The 21,856-nt window shown below is 34.3% G+C and overlaps 3 protein-coding genes across 6 annotated transcripts in view; 2 read left to right on the top strand and 1 right to left on the bottom strand.

Moving 5' to 3' along the window:
* The window catches only part of CEBPZOS (CEBPZ opposite strand), a 37,145-nt gene extending 35,206 nt beyond the window's left edge, over positions 1 to 1,939 (top strand). For both annotated transcript variants that reach the window (XM_039887413.1, XM_039887412.1), the window contains exons 4-5: positions 385 to 469; positions 1,713 to 1,939. In XM_039887413.1, the coding sequence (XP_039743347.1) occupies positions 385 to 467 (83 nt within the window). In that variant the 3' untranslated portion in view covers positions 468 to 469; positions 1,713 to 1,939. The remainder of the gene's footprint in view (positions 1 to 384; positions 470 to 1,712) is intronic.
* On the bottom strand, positions 310 to 20,327 carry CEBPZ (CCAAT enhancer binding protein zeta). Its single transcript, XM_039887401.1, has 16 exons — positions 20,037 to 20,327; positions 16,424 to 17,925; positions 12,542 to 12,773; positions 11,789 to 11,978; positions 10,364 to 10,452; positions 8,799 to 8,852; positions 8,149 to 8,251; positions 7,979 to 8,047; positions 6,662 to 6,728; positions 5,831 to 5,931; positions 5,035 to 5,092; positions 4,550 to 4,746; positions 4,148 to 4,237; positions 1,399 to 1,460; positions 1,232 to 1,313; positions 310 to 645 (listed from the first exon to the last, which is right to left on the bottom strand). The coding sequence occupies exons 1-16, from the start codon at positions 20,310 to 20,312 to the stop codon at positions 494 to 496; spliced, it is 3,324 nt and encodes a 1,107-aa protein (XP_039743335.1). The 5' UTR covers positions 20,313 to 20,327; the 3' UTR covers positions 310 to 493.
* NDUFAF7 (NADH:ubiquinone oxidoreductase complex assembly factor 7) overlaps positions 20,253 to 21,856 on the top strand; it is a 14,238-nt gene continuing 12,634 nt past the window's right edge. Inside the window, exons 1-2 of one of the 3 annotated variants that reach the window (XM_039887407.1) lie at positions 20,253 to 20,386; positions 20,665 to 20,828. In XM_039887407.1, the coding sequence (XP_039743341.1) occupies positions 20,281 to 20,386; positions 20,665 to 20,828 (270 nt within the window). In that variant the 5' untranslated portion in view covers positions 20,253 to 20,280. Of the gene's footprint in view, positions 20,387 to 20,452; positions 20,560 to 20,664; positions 20,829 to 21,856 lie in introns of those variants that run through there. The other 2 variants (XM_039887408.1, XM_039887409.1) reach the window with 2 other exon arrangements.

The following is a 21,856-nucleotide window of genomic DNA, read 5'->3' as shown; positions in this document are numbered from 1 at the left end:
TGCTGGACTCGTAATTCAAGTGGTCAAGAATGTAGACTTTGAAATGAGACGTGTGAGGTGATGATAGAATCAAACCACAGCTTAAAACTTGAAACTGCTCTCAGGTTTCCTAACTTCTTTGAGCTATTTCTTTCTCTGTCAAGTAGAGATAATAATGCCCACCTCATAAATTGTTGTAAGGATTAAATAAGATGACGTTATGTAATTAGCACAGTATCTGGTATAAAGTAATGCTTAATAAATAGTGCTTATTACAATGCTTAGTATAGATACTAGAGCTTGTACATGAAATATGTAGCGAGGAAAAAGTTTGATTTTTCTCAGTATTGTTTAATTTTAACATTTTTACATGATTTTATAAATGACAATTATGTTTTATTGTAGTTTATTACAAATCCATGGAACATTCTGGAATGTATGGAATCAGAGAACAAGATCAAGAAAAATGGTTGAACAGCAAAAGTTAGAGGTAAGTAGAGTTTTCATTTATCATTTATTTAGTAAACACTCGTTTTCTTTGCTTTTTAATTTTATGAGTGGTTTTTGGCCTCCTTTTGAAATTTTTCTTTTTCTTGATGATACTTTTCACATCTCTGTTGTGTAGCCAGTCATCACGTTCAGCCTCCCATTTAAGCTGTTTGAGACCTTTGGGAGGAGAAGAAATATGAGCATACCACACTCTAGACTCTTGGCGGCCCCACAGGACATCCTACTGAGTAACAGGGCCTTCCGGTCTGCCACTAGTAGCCATTTCCCATCCACTATGTAAATTCCATGCTTGTTTGTTACTTTCCTTCTATATTTATTATCAAAATTACTGTTTTAAAAATAAAAGATTACAACAGGAAAGGAACAAATGCACTAAAGATTTTTCCCATGAACACTTTTACTGGAAGGCACAGAAGCCAGTAACTATCCATTTCAGAAATAATTAAAATGTCTATAAAGCATTTATAAAGTTACTTAAGCAAACTCATACTGTATAAAAATTAGCTTGCCTCCTTAAAAAAACTAAAGCAACTTCTGTAGGTTGTAGTCTTTTTTGCTGTAGTCTACTTTTTAATCCTATATGCTCCCCAAACGGAGAGATGAAAAAGCCATTCCTTCTAGCTTATGAGGAACCATTTTATGCATTCCTACTATAAAAAAAGTCCTCCAAAAAACTACACCTTCAGAAATTCTCTTAAGTTACGGCTATTTAAAAACCACAATTAAAAATTAAGTTACTCACTTGCATTATCTTTGTTAGCCATGGCATTCATGCCCATGTTATCAAACTTGGATCCCATATTTTCATCTAATAGGTGGCCAAACTTAAAAAAAAAAAATGATGCATATATTAGAAAACTTAAAACAATGTTAAACAGCTACCTTTTTAAAGCAGTACATTAGCCTTACCTCTTCAGCAGATACAAACAGGTTGGAGTCATTGAGATTTCTTTTCTTTTTTTTCCTGGGTCCTAAAAAGGGTATCAGCCTAGATTATTAAATCGTAAATCCAATGATTTTGGAAAAATATAAATCTTTCAATATGCTTTTGTTAAAAAATTGTATTTGGCTTAAAATACACAATTGCAATTATCTTACAGCACCATTAGGTAGCTGGCATTTAAAGACAGAAATATAATTTACTTAAGAGTTTGTATATATTATTTTTTCCAAGTACCCTAATAGAACTGTTTGGATGACAATAATATTTTCCTGTCTTTCAGATTTGGCCACCAATCAAGGTTTACCCTATTTCAATATCTAAGTAAGGCGAGATTAAAATTCCAAAGGTGACATGGATGAATTTTGGAATATTTAAGGCAAAATGAAAATTCTGATTATGACAGAAGTTTTGTTCTTTGGATTAACTGTGAAGAAATTGATGGAAGGTGTGTTTATTGTTCAAATAAAGTTTGTTCAAATAAAGTGGTTCTCCTAAAAAAAAAAAAAAGCCTCACCTATAATTCTGAATATATAAACTTTTCAAAATAGATAATAGTAAAAGATCTATTTTTAATATTTATTAAATTTTAATTCACACATTTTAAATCTCATTATCTAAATATATATTAACTAGAAATATTCTTTTATCCATTTCCTGAAACAATATCCAAACTGTTTGCATCTTTGACATCAATGTCTCTGGCACTACTAAGAGGTGCTTTTTAAAAACAGCTTTCTTAAAGAATGAAATTTGTCATAAAATTCAGCTGTTTTGGGTGTACGATTCAACGTGTTTTAGTAAATCCAGAGTTATTCAACTTCATCACAATGCAATTTTAGAGCATTTCCATCAACTCTAAGAGATCCCTGGTGTCCATTTGCAGTCAGGTGCCCCCCTCCCAAGAAGGCTTTGCCTTTGCTGGTTAGTTTATATAAATAGAATCACATAAGTGGTTTTCTGTATCTGGCTTTCACTAAGCATAACATTTTTGAGGCTCATCCACATTACAGCATGTGTCAGCACTTCATTCTATTTTATTGCTAAATAGTATTCCATTATATGGGCATACCATATTTTGCTTATTCACCAGTCAATGAACATTTGGGTTGTTCCCACTTTTTGGCTATTATAAATAATACTAAGAACAATCATGTACAATAAGTCTTTGCATGAATATACCAGAGCCACTTTTGATAAAATAGTTTCTAAAGCATTTCATCTTAATTTTTATCAAAGTGAAACGTATGTTATTTAAGAATTATGCATGATACTATTGAATATTTTAAGATTGTTAAGCTAAAATGCCCATTTGTATAGCATTAGGAAAGGTATTTTGGGGGTTTTCATTCATCCTACAGGTATATATCTATAACTTCAATTAGTAAGCACTTCTGCTGTACTGCCTTCTAAGTTTCCTTAAGGTTTGTTTATCCTTAAGGATATCCAACATTTGCAAATGTGGGGTGAAACCCCTCCCTCAGGATCAATCAATCAGTTTGAAATTCCTTTGCCTCCTTTTGTTTTAATCAATTCTGTCAGGTACCCTTCAATCTGAATCTAAAACTATTATTGAGATCTGAGATCCTTTCAGGCTATTGTCTTCTGAAATAGTACTTTATTTTTCAAAATAAGATTACTGAGAGAGCATCTCTTAATAAGTTCAGCAGGACATAAAGCAACATTTTTTTCCTGAGAGATGATTTTGAGGAAAACTTCCTCATATTTGAGCATACGCTACTATTAAAATGTGACCATACATCACTGAATGGAAGACAAAATCTTGAAGATAACATGTTATAATTTAAGTAATTACCCAGTAAATCAATCTAATTAAGATGATTATGTTAGCATTATTTGGAAAAGCTGATAAAAATTTTGTAGGCATAAGTCTCTGAGATACTACTACCAATATATAAAGTTACTGTTTTTATTATTTTGATATTTATTGTCAAAAATATTTAATGTCAAAATTTTTAAATAAAATATTGTCAAGTATTTTAATTATTTTTAACTTTGCAGGTCTATTTTTATTCTTTATCAGTATTTACTAGTAAGCAGAAGCTAGAGGCAAAGCATAAAAAAAAGCTTGTGAATTTACCCACAGAATTATGGAATAAAATATTTGTTGTAGTACTGTCTATATTTTTATCAAAAACTTAAAAGCTGTCACCTGATAAAAGTACTTTTTTATTAGCACCTTAAAAATGTTACATAAAAAGGGACAATCTGTCATGATATACTTTTTAAAGATGTTAGAGAATAAATTAGCAGAAAGAATTCACATCTATATTATATCAGGTGTCAAGGTTAGAACTGTTTTGTCACGGCAGCAAAATGGCAGAAGTCATAAAAGAAGATGAAGTTAATAAAGAACATTTTCAGAAGGGTCAAATGGCAAAGAGTAAGAGCTGGCTGAGAAAAGGAAAAAAGCAATAAGTGTCTATGGAAAATCCAGGGCTTACATATAATCGACTGGTTTAAACATGAATGAAAAAATGATCTAGATATTTAGATGTGAGAGTAAAGAATTTAGGGAAATAACTGAAGGTGTATGTGGGAACTTCACATATTAAAAATGCATAAAGCTATTATCCATTATAAAAACAAACTAAATTGTACTAACCAATTTAGAAAAGTTAATTTCTCAAAATAATAATGAATAATTTCACATGTACCTCTGCTTAGGTTTCAAAGAGACTAAATGCATTTTTGTACCTTCAAATGATCCAGCAAAGTCAAAATCATTTACACCTTTCCTCTTGCTTCTCTTAGTATTGACTTTGGAGCTGACATCATCATTAAGTTCTATTTCAAAAAAAAAAAAAGCTATTAACTAATTTAAAAACAATAGGACTCTATAGGGTTATGATGAATATTAATTTTTAGAAACTAATTACTATTCTAACGTTAAAAAAAAGGCAATATAACAGCTCAACAGGTATTGCACAGGCAGCCAACCTTTCAGTTCCAAATGAGGAAAAGGTCCTGTTTAAATTTTTGGCTTATCCGAATATTAATTTGAATACAGATAATATTAAAAAACCTTCAACAGAAAAACTAGCCTAAGCTGAAAAATAAAGGAAGATATTGTTTTTGTCTGATTTTAAAAAAGCATACCTTGAATGCCTTCATTTTCATCATCCAAGATATCCATGAACGTTCCCCCATCTTCATCAATTTCAGCAAATTCTTCATTCATACTTCCTAAAGAAACTTCATCATCATCCAAGTTATCAAGATCATCCTCACTACCTTCTGAGTCTTCATCTTCTAGGTTACTCTTCTTTGCTCCTTTTGTTTTCTTTTTCACGTTGCTGAAGAAAAACAAGAACTTGTAAAAGAGGACACTGTTTTCCAAAACGTGATTAGGTGACTACCAGGGTATTAGGCTATTAACAGATTTAAAAAGAGAGTTACAGAGAGCTCAGATATACTACTGAATTTTAAGGGTCCAAAAGGAAAGTATGTATCCATTTCCCAAGCTTATTTGATACCTTTCTCCTATACATCACATAGCTCTGTGCTCTACTGTTCTGGGGGACAATAATTTGGGAAGTTCTAGGGAAAAGGATTAAAAAAAAGATTGAAGGAAAGTATTTTACCCAGCAAAATCAAGGTCATCCTTTCCTGAGGTGAAACAGTTATCATCTTCAAATGTGTCTGCCAGAGAACAATATACAAATTGTGATATAGCAGAGAATAACAAAGTTGACATTTTCTTATATTTGAATCAATTAACAAGGTCATGATGCTGCTATTTATGATAAACACCAAAATGATACAAATCTAACTATTGCTGGTATATTAATCTACACAAACCTGCAAATATACTAACCTTAATTAAAATTCTTAGACTAAAATGGGTTCCAGTTAATTTCAGCTTCTTTCTATAGTTCTAAATATCAAATAAAATGATCTTTAGCAACTGCAGTCTTTTTTACTTTATTAGAACTATTTACATACTTACTTTTAGTACGTATAATACAATATACGACAAAAGAACTCAATGTAAGCCTTTCTAATTTCTCATGTTTTTTGTTTCAGTCTAAATTTCAGTTAAAATTTTTCTAGCTCTGTGAATTCTAAAGATAAAATAGATAAAATAATAGTCTGTTGTTACCAATAATGCAAGATTAGGAACAGTAAAAATGGTTTACCCAAGACAGTTGACCTTAAGAATGAATATCATATACTGTCAAAGCACTATCACATTTTTCTGGAGCAAATGTGTGTGAATTACCATATGCCACCAAAATATCTTTAATCCTCCATTGTGATTTGCATGATATTCTTAGCGAAATTATTTTTTAAACTAAGATCACATCTACTACTAATTTTCCATGGTTTTATAAATAAATAGTAATAAATTATTTACAAATTGAAGAGTCAACAAATTACCAATCATCTTTTCAAATTCCTCATCATCTACATCTTCTATACTTTCTTCATCTGCATTCCGTTTTTGTTTCTCTTTAACAATAGCAACTTTTTTGTAATACCTAAAATAAAATTCATGTTATATATTTGATAATTTTACTAAAGGGTCTATTTTACTATAATCAAAGTACTTATGACCAGAAACCCAAACAAGTGTTAAAGCTATTAACTTAGTTGAATATAAATGACTAAGATTTGTATTTATTAAATAAAAGTTTTGAATTCTACAAAATAGTTGAAAATGTCTTAAATATGAAGTATAATGAATTTCACATATTTCGGTTTAGTTCTTCATAAAAACTTTTCAACTCAAATGGCATACTATTAAGCTGTTTCAGCATCAACACTAATAATAAAAGTATTAGATTATAAAATATGGCTCTAAATGACCTCTTCACAATATTTTATCAGTGAAACCTACTCTCATATTAGGGTACAGTGAAACTTAGCATTTTGTAGATGAGATCAGAATTCTTCACACAAAATGTTTTTAAAAAGCAAACCAAATCAAGCCAAATTAACCAATCAGATAACAGTTACTTTAGTAATATAAGGCATTTAGTAGTAATATCAGTAGGTTTAGGACTTATCTCTATAAACACGAAACCCCCAAATTCTACTTAGGTATCTAATACTAGCAAAAAGACTGATTTATAAAATATCTTCATGAAAGTAGATACTGACATATCCTTCAATCTTTTTAAGACAGGCCTATGTTAAGAAGGCATTTTACGGAATCTAAAAATTTTAATTTTAACAGTTCCCCAAATGAAACTACATTAAGTATATTACCTATAGAAAAACACTTCATCCACTGGTATTTGGCTTTCTTCTTTTGCAAGGAACTCTTTACTGTTCACTAGGAAAATTAAGTTAAACATTTTAATTTATTAATATTTTTTTATGTTATTCAAGCTCTTAAGACTAAATATAGCATACCTACAATTCTAAAGTCTCAAAATGTCAGGAAGGTAGACAAAAGGGATCTTATAGTGCAAAAAAAAAATCTCTGGAAGAGTCTGTGGAGGAAACCCAACATTTGAAACTGTTCATTGGCTACAATGAAAAGTAAGGCAATATGTAGCCAACAGTGCATCACAGAAAAAAAAACAGGGTTCTCTCATTGTCCTCCAACTGCATCCAAGATACAAATTTCAAGAGACATAAAAATTCGAAGAGTTCTCTTAACAATAAATTTAAACTTGCCATTTTCATCTCAATTAAACGATAATGCCTGCCATTCTACGAATAGTAAGTAAGGGTAAACAAGAGAATTATCTACAATTTTACTAATACTGAGGAAAACTAAGAAATAAAAATAGGGAACTACAGAATATTCGTTTTCTTTCAGAATAAAAATTTCTGACCTTGATTAAAATGGGAATTTGGCTTCTAATTCTAACTCTATTAACTTTGGGCAAGTCCTTTTACACCTCTGGACCTCTGTGAAATTAAGTCAGTTGGAAATGAAATGATTTATAAGGTATATTTTAATAAAAATTTGTTTCTGAACAAAAAGGAGTTGGAATCTGGTATGCAAAGAAATGTCTGCTCTGAACAGAAAAACAAGAGAATCAGATCTACAAGATAGGTAAATACCCATAGACATAGAAGGTTATCAACTAAGTTAACATGATGCTCTGTGACAAAACCTGTTGTGGGTTTCCTGCCAAACCGTATTAGAGATCTTATGATGATCCAAACTGTAAAAGATAATAATTATGTGTTTTTTGGGGGGGTCACTGATAAAGCTACAGATGGTACTAGAATGGCAAAATGTGGATAACCGTTGAAGCTGAGTGACGGTTGAGGGTGGGGCTTCATCATACTACTTATTTACTTAGGATATATTTGAACTTTTCTGTGATAAAGTTAAAAAAAAAAGGCCCAGTCAGATACAGTAGACTTGAAAATGCATACACAGTCTTGGGAACAAAAGATGGACAATGTTTCTGGTACTTAGGTTTTATTCTAATAAAGTGGAGCAAAGAATAACACCATTTAAGTGTTAATGACTTCTACTGTCTTGTAAGTTTCAACTGTCCAGGCTTTTATAAATTATAAAACATTGATAATTTATAAATTATAAAGTATTTTATAACTACTTACCAGCAAGACTACGAATATCCTTTATAAAATGTTTTCTTTTTGGCTGCATTACAACACTGTCTGTGTTTTCTGAAATGTAAAATCAAGACAGTGGAATGTAAAACTTAGTTATATGCTCATATAGTATTAAATATCAACAATGAAAACCGAATAATTCAACAGAAGCATACCTTTGCCTTTATGTGGCTTTGGATTTCGGTACACAAATCGATCCAAGAATCTCATTAGTGTAAAATCCTGCAGTGGGTCCCCTGAATACTGAATATAATTTCCCTGAAAGGTGGGGAGAATTTAGAACTTAAATTACACACACACACCCGTAGGGGAACATATATGCCTCTATTATACCGCATAGAAGGCACAAATTTGCAATAATGACTTTTCAAATATCCCTCTCATGCTCATTATTCTTTACTTGAAGAAATTAAACACACACTCATACATTCATACATATGAAAATATTCTATGATGCACTGCTTTTATGAATAGGTAAGTAATATTAATATTGTAGGTCACCTAACCACTAATCAGGAACTAACCAAGAAGTGGCAAACACAGCAGACAGGAAAGGGGAGGTGATCTTTCTCCAGGAGAAAAGCCAGAATATAATAAGTGTAGTTTTCTAATCCTGTATTTCCATTCATCTCAGAGTGGGAAGATTTAATTGCTGCTCTGTATTAAGCCACTGCTCCTTTACGACAGCAGAAAAATGTATATGATCTTATCTGGCAGAGAAAGATTGTATGCCCAATTATTGATTATCAAAAACTAGAATACTTATTTTTTCTTATAGCTTGTCTTTTGGGTATTTTAGACTTACCTGAAGGATAGTCTTTGCAAAAAGAGCCACAGAGGGATGAAAATGCTCCGATAGCTAAAAAAAAAAACAAAAAAACAAAAAAAAACACGAATAAGGTCAACTCTTAATTACAATTACAGATTATTTAAGAAAATCCAAAGAATTGAAACTTAAGCCAACATATTAAAAGAGTGATTCTCAATTTCTGGTCTCCAGACCACTTAATATACTTAAAAATCAAGGAGCTTAAAAGCTTTCTTAATTTAAGTGGGATATTCTATTGATATTTACCTTAATAGAAATTACAACAGAACCATTTTAAACATTTATTTATAGTTTACTTAAAATAACAATAAACCTATTACATATTAATATGTTTTATGAATAATAACTACTGTTAAGAATATTGAGAAATGCAGCATTATTTTACAGTTTTACAAATCTATTTAATATTATTTTAGTTGAAGTATATGGAGAAAATCTGGCCTCGTACAGATTTATAGTTGGAAAACGGAGCATTTATTAAACCATCACATAATTGTGAATTTTCTTCACGTTCAAGAAAATGTCTGAATATCCCAAATACCCCAGTATGAATAACCAGAGTCTGTTATTCAGCCTGTCCTTCACGAAAAACGTAGTTAATTGAGTTTCAAACAACTATATAAATACTTGTCCTTGAAAGATGAGACAACCTTCACATTTACTTATGCAGCAGAAGTGCGTTATGCATTCTTGCTATATATGTACACAGAATATTAAAAATAAATGTACTTTAAGTTCGAGATAATAAAATCAATAATTTTCCCTGCTTCATCATTCTTACATGATATTGCCTTTTTTAAAATGTGGCAGTAAAGAAATGTGGCAGCAACTGCAGCTTATTGCTGTCTTTATCATGCTTAAGCACTAACAGTTTCAGCTATCATTTCTTTTATACCATCTGTGCCACTGTCAATACAGTGACAAAGGTAAATACTGCCTTGGTATCACTATGAAAGCAGTTGCGACCTTGCAGACTTCGTGAAAAGGTGTTAGGGAACCCCAAGAGCCTTTTATACCCACACTTTGAGAATCGCTATATGGGAAGACAATTATTTTCTTTACAAAAATTGCAGAAAGGTTATTAGAGATATGAGTTACTCTTATACAGTTAAAATATAACTTTTTTTGCAAAAAGTTCTATCACCACAAAACTTCAAGGATCTCTAATGCATAAAGCAAAATTTACCAATTTTACGAAGCCATTGTCTTCAATAATCCACCTACAAAAAGCCAAACTTATTTATAGCCATGTACAACATCCTTATTTTGCATGTACATTATTTAAGATTTTGTACATGTGAATGCTGAAAAGTGTAAATGTGGGAAATTTAATGTTTATCAGAGGCAACAGAAATATGGGTTAGAAAGCATTACAGCTGTGTGACATACTTCAAACTGCTTCCTTATGATTAATTCATGTCTAAATAATGGAACTTCTATATTATTTGCAAAAAAAAAGGAGAAACTTCAAGGAGCTAATAAATCCATGAGGAGAAATATAGAGCACAAATGAATTAAAAGATAATTTAAAATTATTTTACCTTTTTGAGTTCCCAAAAACTTGTATTTTCAGCTCCACAGAACAAAGGATTTCTACTGAATGGATCATATGTGTTTGACTGTTTGCCACCTGAAAACAAAAACACATTTCTCAACTGCTTTATTCCTCACCCAAAATGTCACTAAAGCCACCATCGTTCATGTTACCAATAGATATACTTTCCAACAATCTTAGTTAGCCAGGCATCCTACCTAGATTATAAACTCCAAGCCACTTCAAGAATTCATCTTGGCCCCAAGTTATCACTTGCTATTGAAAAAACCAGGTAGTATGCTTATTCCAAGTATTAAAAGCTCCCCTTTAAAACTTCTCCATTTTTCAAACAACAACAAAAGATACCAACTTCTGGGTCAATTAGGCTATAAGTTGGCAAATAACCAGAAGATGACATAGGTCTAAAGTTTTTTGGAATCTTTAAAGTGCTCTAAATATCTGTAAGTTATGTCCAGAAATAATTCTCACTTGAAACAGGCTTTACGTTATCTTCATGTTTTCAGAAACTCAAGACTAAAAACTTTAAAACTAAGAATTTTCAGAACAATGTCCATGCTCATTATCCTTCTAAAGAATTATTCTCAGTTTAGTTTTAAGACAAAGGATGGATTTCTTTTAAAAACTTTCCCAATGGCTACCAGACTTCTGTTTTTACATTCCTACAAGTTTGAAGAAAGAGTTCTGGCACATTTCTTGATCCTCAAGTCTAGTGGTCTTTTCTTCACAACCTCAAATAAAGAGGCTGCATTTCTAAGATCTCTTTTGGCCCTAATAGTGTATTAATGGACTTAATTCACTTGGGTGTGTATATGGAACACCTACTTTCTATCTCACAGATATTTTCAATCCTAAAACATTCAGAAACTGTAGAGGGTGAATATGGTGCTCAAACAAAAGAACCAAAACTTACACACAATGCACAATATATAACCAAATATTTTTGTTTATAAACCAAATTTTCACATACACTCATTTTATATTTTCATATACGTTCCACATTTGAGGTTTTACATGTACAGAAAAAGGTCAAGAAATTAAAACTGGTTCAAAGGTATAAACTTTTATATTTATAGCTAAAGGAAATGAGATTTATTGTGCATCTAAGATGTCCACAGATTTTTTTCAGTAAATCTTCACAGCTCCAAAAGGTATTTGTTCTAATTTCCAAGATTTGTTGTTTTAAAATGTGTATTTATTATCTGTAGTATTGTTAGTAAATAAATGATTCACTATATTAAAATTTTACTTCTAAGGTCCTAAATATATCTAGTTATGAGAACTCCCATTTTTAAGAAAGCAATACCGAGGACTTCTAAAATGGTATAACATTAATTTTTATTAAGATCAAAGGGGCAACCAATTCCCTCATTTAAAAATTCAAGAGAATAATTTAAAGATTTTAAAAACTCACCTTTTAAATTATCAAAGTGTACCCAAGAAGCAGACTCTGATTTTTTGGCCTCCATATGATTTTCAGACACGGTTTCTTCTGTCTCAACTTTTTTCACAGTATTTGTTTCTGTTTCTTTATCTGCATCAGTGAATTTTTCTAGGTCTTCATCATCTTTTACATCAGTAAAAATTTCTTCATCATCAGACTCCTTAAAAAGTGGTGTAATGAATCTGAGTTAATCAACTAGAAGTCTGTATTCAATTAAGTGAGGTAGTTTTGAAGGAGATTCGCTTATTGCAATTCTGGCTAAACACTGAAGTTCCACCAGTGAAAATTAGAATGCGAGACTATATCCTCATATCTTAATGTAAGAGTTAAATTTTGAGACAAGAATCCCTGAGACTTTGGGACCTTATGACATGAAAACGTTCAGCCCTCAATTAATTTTTGACTTATTATAAAATAACGCTATGAGGCAGGTGCTATTATGATGTCCATTTCACTACTGAGGAAACAGATTAAGAGATCTACTAGCTCTATAACCATCTGTAACTATCTCATATAACTGCAGCTTAGTGTACTGCAGTTTATTATGAGTAAAGGGGTCAAGCAACATGCCCACTCAGTAAAATGTACACCTAGGTTTGTCTGACTGCAGGACTCAAACTCTTACATGCTCCAGACAACTAAGTTGTTGTCACTGAAGCAAAGAAGAAAAATAACGACATGTTTCGGAACCCACTCGATTTAAAAAGCAGTTGTAAAATATACCGGATGATCATCTAGTTGACTTCTTAAACCTGGTTTTGCTTTAAGGATCTCAGACACAAGATATAAAGCTCCACATATGAACGGTGGCATTTGTTGACAAGTAACTTGAAGTAACCTCTTCACAAAAGCCTTCACCCTGCGCAACACGATGTCAGCTTTCAGAGATTTGTAGACAAGGTTAAGAAACATGGCTTGCTTAGAACACACCATCAACCCTGGATCCAACATCTTCCTGTAAAACAAAAACAAGATCAAATGTTTATTCATAAAACATTTCCACAGTCTACGGCCATGCCCCCTGAAAATGCCCGATCTTGTCTGATCTCGGAAGCTGAGCAGGGTTGGGCCTGGAGATCACCTAGGAAGACCAGGTGCTGTAGGCGTTTAAAAAAATACATTTCCACAACCAGCAGTCATGTATCAGAGACATCCTTCTATGAATGCTGTTCTCCTCCAACTGTCTGCATGTCCACAATATCTAAAATAGGTTCTTTCATTGTTCCCTGCATCAGTCCCATGTTTATATTCTTCATAGTTTAACATTTAACACACTTTGTTGCCTTTCTCTCCTTTCCCCCCAAAGTCCAATGGAACAGGGACTGTGCCTGGCAGTAAGTGCTTAATATTTATTGAATGAATAAATTGTTCATTCCATGGTATACAACATTTCCAGTGATTACAAACTGCTAACTCTCTCACTAGGAACCCAATCAAATTTTGGACAACTCATTTTATCAGAAAATCTCTTCTTTTCCCATAGCTGAAATCTGCTCCTGTGAAATTTCCTACCATTATTCTGCTACTGCCATCTGAAGCAACATAAAACAATTTAAACAGAAGCAACAAAAGCAAAATAAGTGGAACTACAACAAACTAAAAAGCTTTTGCACAGCAAAGGATACAATCAACAAAATAAAAAAGCAACCTACAGAATTGGAGTAAATATTTGCAAATGATTTATCTGACAAAAGGTTAATATAAAAAATATGAGGAACCTCACAGAGTTCAATAGCAAAGAAAAAAAAATCAAAGACAAAAGGCCAACAAGTACATGAAAAGGTACTTAAAATCGCTAATTATCAGGGACATGCAAATCAAAACCACTCCATACCTGTTAAGATGGCTATTATCAGCAAGAGATAAAAAACTTTGGTGAGGATGCAGAAAAAACAGAACCCTCGTACACTATTGGTAGGGATATCGATTGGGACAGCCAGTATGGAAAACAGTTTGGAAGGTCTTCAAAAAATTAAAAATAGAACTACCACACGATCCAGCAATCCCATTTCTGGATATATATCCGAAAGAAATGAAATCAGTATCTTGAAGAGATATCTGTGCTTCCATGTTTATGCATATTCATAATAGCCAAAGTATGCAAACAACCTAAGTGTCTGTGGACAGATAAATGGAGAAAGATATGGTATACACATACAATGGAATATTACTCAGCTGTGAGAAAGAAAGAAATCCTGCTATTTGCATCATGGATAAACCTGGAGGACATTATGCCTAGTGAAGTAAGTAACACAGAGAAAGATAGCTATGACTTATGTGTGAAATGTAAAAAATAAAATTCGAACTCATAGAAACAGAACAGATTGGTGGTTGGCAGGGGGTAGACGGAAATGGGGAGATGTTGGTCAAAGGGTACAAACTTTCAGTTAAACATTCTGAGGATCTAACGTACAGCATGGTGACTATAGTTAATACTGTACTGTATACTTGAAATTTGCTGAGAGTAGATCTTAAGCATTCTCATCACCAAAGGAAAAGAAAGTAGTAACTGTGAGGTGACGGATGTTTTAATTTGATTATAGTAATCATTATAATGTATATGAAATCATCGAGTTTCATACTTTAAAAACATAGTTTTACTTGTCAATTACACCTCAATTAAGTTGGCAAGAAAATCACAACAAAAAAACATAATTATGCTTTTACATGACAGCTTTTCAAAAACTTGACCCTATATAGCTACTATGTGTCTTTTCTCCCCAAAGCCTCTCTTCTGTAGGCTTTTTAACTATCTAATATAAGTTTTAAATTCTCTTTATCCTATGTGCTGAATCCTAGAGATGCTCCAACTGATCTGAACCTCCATACACAGGACACTCAGACTCAACAGTCCTCCAGAAATGCTCATGTGGAATCATTACTTCTTGTTCTAAGTGCTTCTGTTAACTTTTCCCCACTAATACTAGAAATGGAAATAATTAACCTTGTGAAGTATTCTCACACTGCTATGCAAATTTCCCATTTCAGTTCCATAATAGAAATAGTTCTATTATCTACTGGTGATATTATGAGATACTCTGTATTATTAAATCTTTGATATTCAATTTTCTCTCTTTACATTAAAAGTTTTCAACATTTTCATCCATTTTGCAACTCATATTTAATAAGTTCCATTACACATCAACAGAAATTTTTGAAAATTTAGATAGGTGTATCGCCACTGTTTGACAGAGAATGTTCCTGAAGTTCTTGATAAATCGCATTTCTGTAAACCAAATCACTTCTTGGACGTGGTTCCATAGTGTAGCGGTTAGGACATCTGCTTTACATGCAGAAGGTCCTGGATTTGCACCCCAGTGGAGCCACGGTTCATGGTCTACGGTCAGGCCACCCTGAACAAGCCCGATGTCTGATCTCAGAAGCTAAGCAGGGTCAGGCCTACTTAGTATTTGGATGGGAGACCACCTAGGAAGACCAGGTGCTGTAGGCATAAATAATAATAATAATAATAAAAATAATAAAAAAAATACCCAAATCATTTCTTAATTTCTTTTATCCCTCAACTGATATTAGGAAATTTTTTATTTAAAGAATTCTTAATAAAACCAAGAGGAAATAAATACTTTAGAAGGTTTAAAAGCCTCTGAGAAAATCCATCTGTGAGATCTCTTGGCAAGCAGTAGAATGTACTCCTCAGAGATGTGAGACTGTTATGTTAAACACTGAGATGTTAAACGGATATTACAAAAATGTTTTCCAATAAAGTAAACATTTTCTTAAAAATCAGAAGTTCTTGTGACCCTTAAAAGTTACCAAAAAACCCAAGACCCTGAAAACTCCACATTTTTAGCCTTGTAATCTTCCCAAACCAAAAAAGTTATTACTTGAAAAAGCTGTAGACACTTAAGAGTTATGGAAAGGCATCTGAGATTGTTTTTAGTGGACCACTGCAATCAGAGCTATGAAACATCCTAGTTTGATCTTGTTTGTGTGATTTTGCACAAATCACTGAACCTCACAGACTGGAGAGCTGTTAAAAAGGATTAAACTAAAGAAATGCAAATGGGTAATATCAACAATAGCAGCCAATACTTACAAAGCACTTACTGTGTCAGGTACTGTTAAGCACTTTACACATGAAGATTACATGAGTTAACATATATTAACTCATTAATCTTATCAAAGTCCCAGTTCTGTCATTTTCTAGCTGTGTAACCATAGCAAAGTTTCATAGTCTTCATAACAACCCTACAGGATTGGTACTTTTTCTCCATTTTATAGATAAACTGTGGCAAAGTAAAATGGGATCAATCATATTTACAAACAAAGCTGTCATGAGGATTAAGTAATTTGTTACACAGCAAACGAAATGCTAGGACTCAAATCCAGACAGTGTGGCTTAAGTTCAAGAGATAACCGCTACACATATGAAATTATAAAAACGAATTAGAAGGAAATGCATTGCTTGTTGGTATACTTAAAACAGTTGCAAAGTGTTTCCACACTGTTTGAAATATCATCCCTCAAAATCCAGAAAATTAGAAAATCCAGTTTCTAAGTCTTTCTCTTGCCTCACAAGTGGCACTGCATGTTATAAAATTACATTACTCCTCACATTCGCATATTAGAAGGGTATGTACTTACCTGTATAATGCTGCATAATATCGATTTGATATTGTCTGCTGAGAATTCATTACTTGGAAAAGTAACATTAAAGCCTGAACACTGGTATTAAAATTCACAATATGCAATACTTTAAACAATGTATCAACCTGCTCCCTCACTTTGTCATCACCAGTGTGGGCATAAGGGTATGCCCTATTCACCCCTGTTAAAAGGGCGCTAAGCATTTTTGATTCAATATCTTTTTTCTTGATACAAGTCCGAAAAAAACAAAAATAAAGAGTTATTAATTTGTTAGCCAATTCACTTTCTTCATGAGAGAGGACCATCTGATTTAAAAAGCAAATTGCATAATATTGCGCTTTGGAGCTGATATTTGAGCGAAAGAGCAGCCTTTCTACTTCACCACATACGATGCCTTTCATATTGGGATGTTTACAAAGCAATGTCTCTAATAGATGGGAGGCTTTTGTGGCTATTCTGTTCTGAGGATCTCCCAGTTTATTTACCACTTGTACAAGAAGAGCCTTTTCTTCCTCAGGTTTGTTACAAAGAAGCTCATGAGCTACTGTAAGGGCTCGAGTTTTGGTGGCTACTAATGAATCATGACTTAAAGTTTCTAAGACTTGCACAAATTCAGCCACTAAGTGTTTCAGCTGGTGTTCAAAATACCATAATATCAGCCTTCTATCTCTTGAATCCCTGTTGCCACTGGACAACTGCTCTAGTTTACTGAAAGGATGCTGGCTGAAAATCCGTAGCTTCCGACTATTTGGCAAAAGGTCTGTAATAAGTAACTCCTTGAAAGTATCCAAAGCCATGAGGCACTGCTGTTTGCTGCCCTTCTTTTTAACAAGGTTTACAAGAGTTTCTATAAACTGGAGTGCGTGAATAGCATCATCCTGAATAAGAAGAATCATGGCTGCCATCCTGTCACCTAGTGTCCCTGATGACACAATCGCCTTCATCCAGGCAGAAGAGGCTCCCTTTTGATTATTTGTCTTATTTTTGAATAAGTTGATTTCATGCTCATACAACTTCTGAGCCAAGGTTTTGTACTTAGACACAACATCCCGAGGCTGGGGTTCCAAACAACATTCATTGCTATATTCCATATCATACCATTTGCCTCCAGGCTTCAGTAACAATGTCTGTCTTTCAATAAACTCAAAGATGTCCTGTTGTTTATCTTTCTTTACTTTTGCTATGGCACTGTTGTTCTCATTAGAATGTTGTTCTACTCTCTTCTTATTTTTCACCTTCTTGACTGACGTCTTTTCACTTTCTGCCACATTTTGCTTTATATTATCTAATTTAGATACACTTGTTTTTTTTTTGCTGGCATCTTCTTTATTGGTTGGTTCATCTTCTTCGACTAAGAAAGTTTTCCCGTACTTGGCCAAACTAAGATTCTGAATAAATGCTTCCAGTTCACCTTGTTGCAGGTCATCAATTGCTCCTTTTTTGCCTCCATCCACAACTTCTTCATTCTCATCCAAAGCAGCCAGCATAAGATAATCTTGCTGCATAAAAACGTAAGAAAGTTAAAAAAAAAAAATTACAAATCCAACAGTTTAGTAAAACTTCAAAAGTTAATGTGAAATCTTTATCTTTGAAATCAATTAAATCGAGTTATCATGGTATTGCCTGGGCTCCCACCTTACACCAAAATAAATATTTGATGGATCAAAGATTTAAGTGTGAAAAATAAAATCGTAAAATAATAGGAGAAATCACAACATAATTAAAAAAAATAATAATTTCAAAGCAGAGAAAACCTTTCCAAATTTGACATAAAACTTAGGGCCCATAAAGGAAAGGTAGAGCAAATTTATCACTCTCTTATATATAAAACATACAAAAATGAAAAGACAATAAACTGGAAAAAAATACTGGCAACTCATGTAAAAGTAATTGTGCTTAATAATTAACATAAAAGTTCCTACACATTAGTTAAGGAAATGACAAGCAATCCAACAGAAATATGTACAAAGGATGTAAACAAACAGTTCATAGAGAAAAAGTCATTCTTCAAAAATATGAAGATGCTCAATCTCAATGACACTGAGAAATCCAAATTAAAACCACAATGATACATCTAGTTTTTAATCTGTCAGATGAGCAAAGATAAGTTATTACAGATGGTGTTGGGGAGGAGTTGGGGGGAAAAGGCACTTTCATACATGACTGATGGAATGTAAACTGGCACATCTCTATGGAGGGCAATCTGCCAACTTCCAACAAAATATGTGTCAGACGCACATTCTTTGACCCAGAAGTTACACTTTAACAAATTAAGATTATACATACACTTACAAATGTGGGAAAAGATATACATTCAAGGTTATATACTGAAACATTATTTAAAATAGCAAAAGATAACTTAAAAACCCACAATAAATAGCTGATAAAAAATTAAGATAGACACAATGATTTATGCATACATTAAACCAATGACAGAACTTTACATCCTGACATGGAAGGATCTCCAGGGCAGTAAGAAAAAAAGGATGCAAAGTATATATATAGACAGCACCTTTTGTGTTAAAAATAACATATGTCTCTGTATATGTCTCTTGGAAGATATAAAAAAAGACATAAAAATGGGGAAAAAGACTTTTCACCATGTACTCTCCTTTAAAAAAAAAACCCCTTCTTGTAGCATGTGGATATATTACATATTTAAAAATTAAATAGAACCCAAGTATAGAGCAAACTGTCAATCTGCCCCTATGCCTACCTATATTTAATTTTTAATTATGCAATATATTACATATTTAAAAATTAAATATTACCCAAGTATAGAGCAAACTGTGAATCTGCCTCTATGCCTACCTCCCCCAAAAGTCGAGTCTCAAAATAATATTTAGTAATAATAAAGTCAAATTACATCACGTATTTGCTCCTTATCTTCTAATGGCTCGGTCAAACTCGGAGCAAAAGCCCACCCTCTTACCTCATTTCTTACTGTTCTCCCCTTACCTCAGTCTACCTCAGCTACTGACATTTTTGTTATTCACGGAACAACATGGCTCACTCCTCTTCCCTTTTTTTTTTTTTTTTTTTGCAAACATTTCAGTGATGGGTTCTCCAATCATCTCATTTAAAACTGTGAACTCCTTATTCTCTTTCCTTGTTATATTTTTCTTCATCGCACTTTTCAGCGTCTGACATATTATGTTTAGTGACTGCTTCTTTCCATCAATTAGAATGTAAATTCCAAGAGAGCAAAGCACTTCTAGAGCGAACAGTGAGCATGTGCGTGTACTGAGAAGTTAAAATCTCAACACCATGGGAGTTTAAACACCGATGCCACTAAGTCAAGACCAAAAAGTCACTCCTCTCCGAATGATGGAGTGAGTGCCAGGAGTGTTACGTCAATAAAATGAAAGGATCGCCTACATTCTAAGAAAGGCCACAGCATAAAAACATTCAAGTCTAAATGACTTTTCTCTTGTAAAGAGTAGTGGAAAAGAAGTGCGGGAAGCGCACAGAGCACATTTCGAAACTGGGAACTGGGACCAGGACGCTCTACCACTCTGCAGCTCTGGGGCGGCGGGTCCATTTAACCCGCCACGCGCGGGGCCATTGCCAGTGCCTCTGTCCCCCTTCACTGTGAGTCCAAGGCCATTACCTTGGTGCCTCCGAGCCGTAACACTTCCTCCAGGGAGAAACCATTCTCGGCTTCATCGTTATCATCCTCGTCGTCCTCGTCCGGATCTTCTATCCCCTCCTCGGGACCCCAGGGCCGCTTGGCATGGAACTCCAAAGTTGTCTTTGCGGCCGCCATGGTTAGGAAAGCACGCGGGAACGACCTGCAACTTCCTTCCGCTCGGCCGGGTGACGTAAGCCCCGCGGGGGCGGGTCTTCTCCCGGAAATGGTTGCAATCCCTACCTCCGGGCTCCGCATGCAGCGTGGGAAATTCGGTATGAGAGTCCTAGCTAAGGTCGGTGCCCGGCAGCTGAGCGCCGCGGCACGTGCGGGTAAGCGTTCTTCACCCGCAACCCCAGGCCACGTTGCCGTGGAAACCGCGTGGGGCGCCTTTCTCACGCAGGACAGTAGTCCACCTCAGACAGAAAGAGGTCGTGGGCCAAGTGCACGCCTGCTTGCGTCTTTTATGGGTTCTGTGGGCCAGAGTCCGCTTTCCCGATTTCGGGTGAGGTTAAGGGTTAACGAAGCCGCTTCAAAAGTGCTCACACTGCTTTGCACGTGTAAATACTACAGTTTTTAATAGGTCTTGTTTAATGTGTGTTTTTCGCAGTCATTCCCTGCCTATGGAGAGGGAAATACTTCAGCTCCGGGAAAGACCCGGTAGAAAACAACCCGGTGACTCCAATGCTGCGGCATCTTACGTACAAAATCAAGTCTACGGGCCCCATCACTGTGGCCGAGTACATGAAGGAGGTCTTGACCAACCCTGCCAAGGTATGGGTCGGGGAGCCAGAGGGCCAGGCTCACTCTAGCAGATTTGCGAAGACTGAGTCTGGAGGGGTGCGCCTAGAGAGGAGCCAGAGCGTCTTCAGTCCAGGTAGTCGGAGTTGGTTCCAGGGGAAGAACCACCCCGAAGGCCTGGGGACGGATGAGTTCACCTGTCAGGGCTGGATCAAGTCAGCCGCCGTGCCATTAAGATGGAGATAACAAATTCCAAAGGTGTTCAGGAGACTGTAACCAGTTGGATTTGTGAGATGACTATGGTAGATGGTGGAGTCATTTCTCTGGGAGAAGGGAACGGGGGATGTGGAAGAGCAGTAGCTGTTTTAGGAGAGAGGGGAAGGATAAAGAGTTCAGTCTGATATATGAATTTAAAGTTTATGCAGGTCTCTTAAGTGGAAATCTCCAATAGGCGACTAGAAATAGGAGTTTGGTGCCTGGAAAGTAGTCTGTGTGGGGAGGGTTCACACGCATTGGAAACATTCTGGGTTTTTTTCTTGAGAATGGAAGGTCTGTGTCTTTACTGTTCTAGGATTAAACATTGTCACAACTTTCTGACTTGTATTTCCTTGTCTGCTCCACAAAGCCAATGGCGAAAGCCAGTAGTCCTTTTATTTTAGAATGTTTAACCTTTTGCTGGGTTGAAATATGAGATCTGTGGAATTCTGAGGTTGGTTCGGCCTATTGCTGTTGGATATGGTGGAGTGGTCCAGTGTCCAGAGGTTTAGAAAAGGCAGTTATTATCGTTAACTTCTAACTGAAATTTACCGTTTCTCTAACTATGAACATCGGCAACAACTGGTAGCATCAGCAATACCTGTGACTTTAGATAGCATCAGTGGAAATTACTGATATTGTCATATCACGACAGAGTGATTGATTACAGATACCATTATGCTCATCTATGCTTCAGGACTTATTATAAGACCTTTGGCATGGTTTTGGTTTTTAATATAAAGAAGTATATGTATTACTGTATCACAAATTTATTTTTAAATATTTGATAATTACATTTTAATTGA

This window comes from Pteropus medius, unplaced genomic scaffold (genome assembly GCF_902729225.1).
Source record: "Pteropus medius unplaced genomic scaffold, Ma_sr-lr_union100, whole genome shotgun sequence".
Lineage (NCBI taxonomy): Eukaryota > Metazoa > Chordata > Mammalia > Chiroptera > Pteropodidae > Pteropus > Pteropus medius.
The sequence above is the reverse complement of the archived record's forward strand: the minus strand, read 5'-3'. Positions and strand labels throughout refer to the sequence as shown.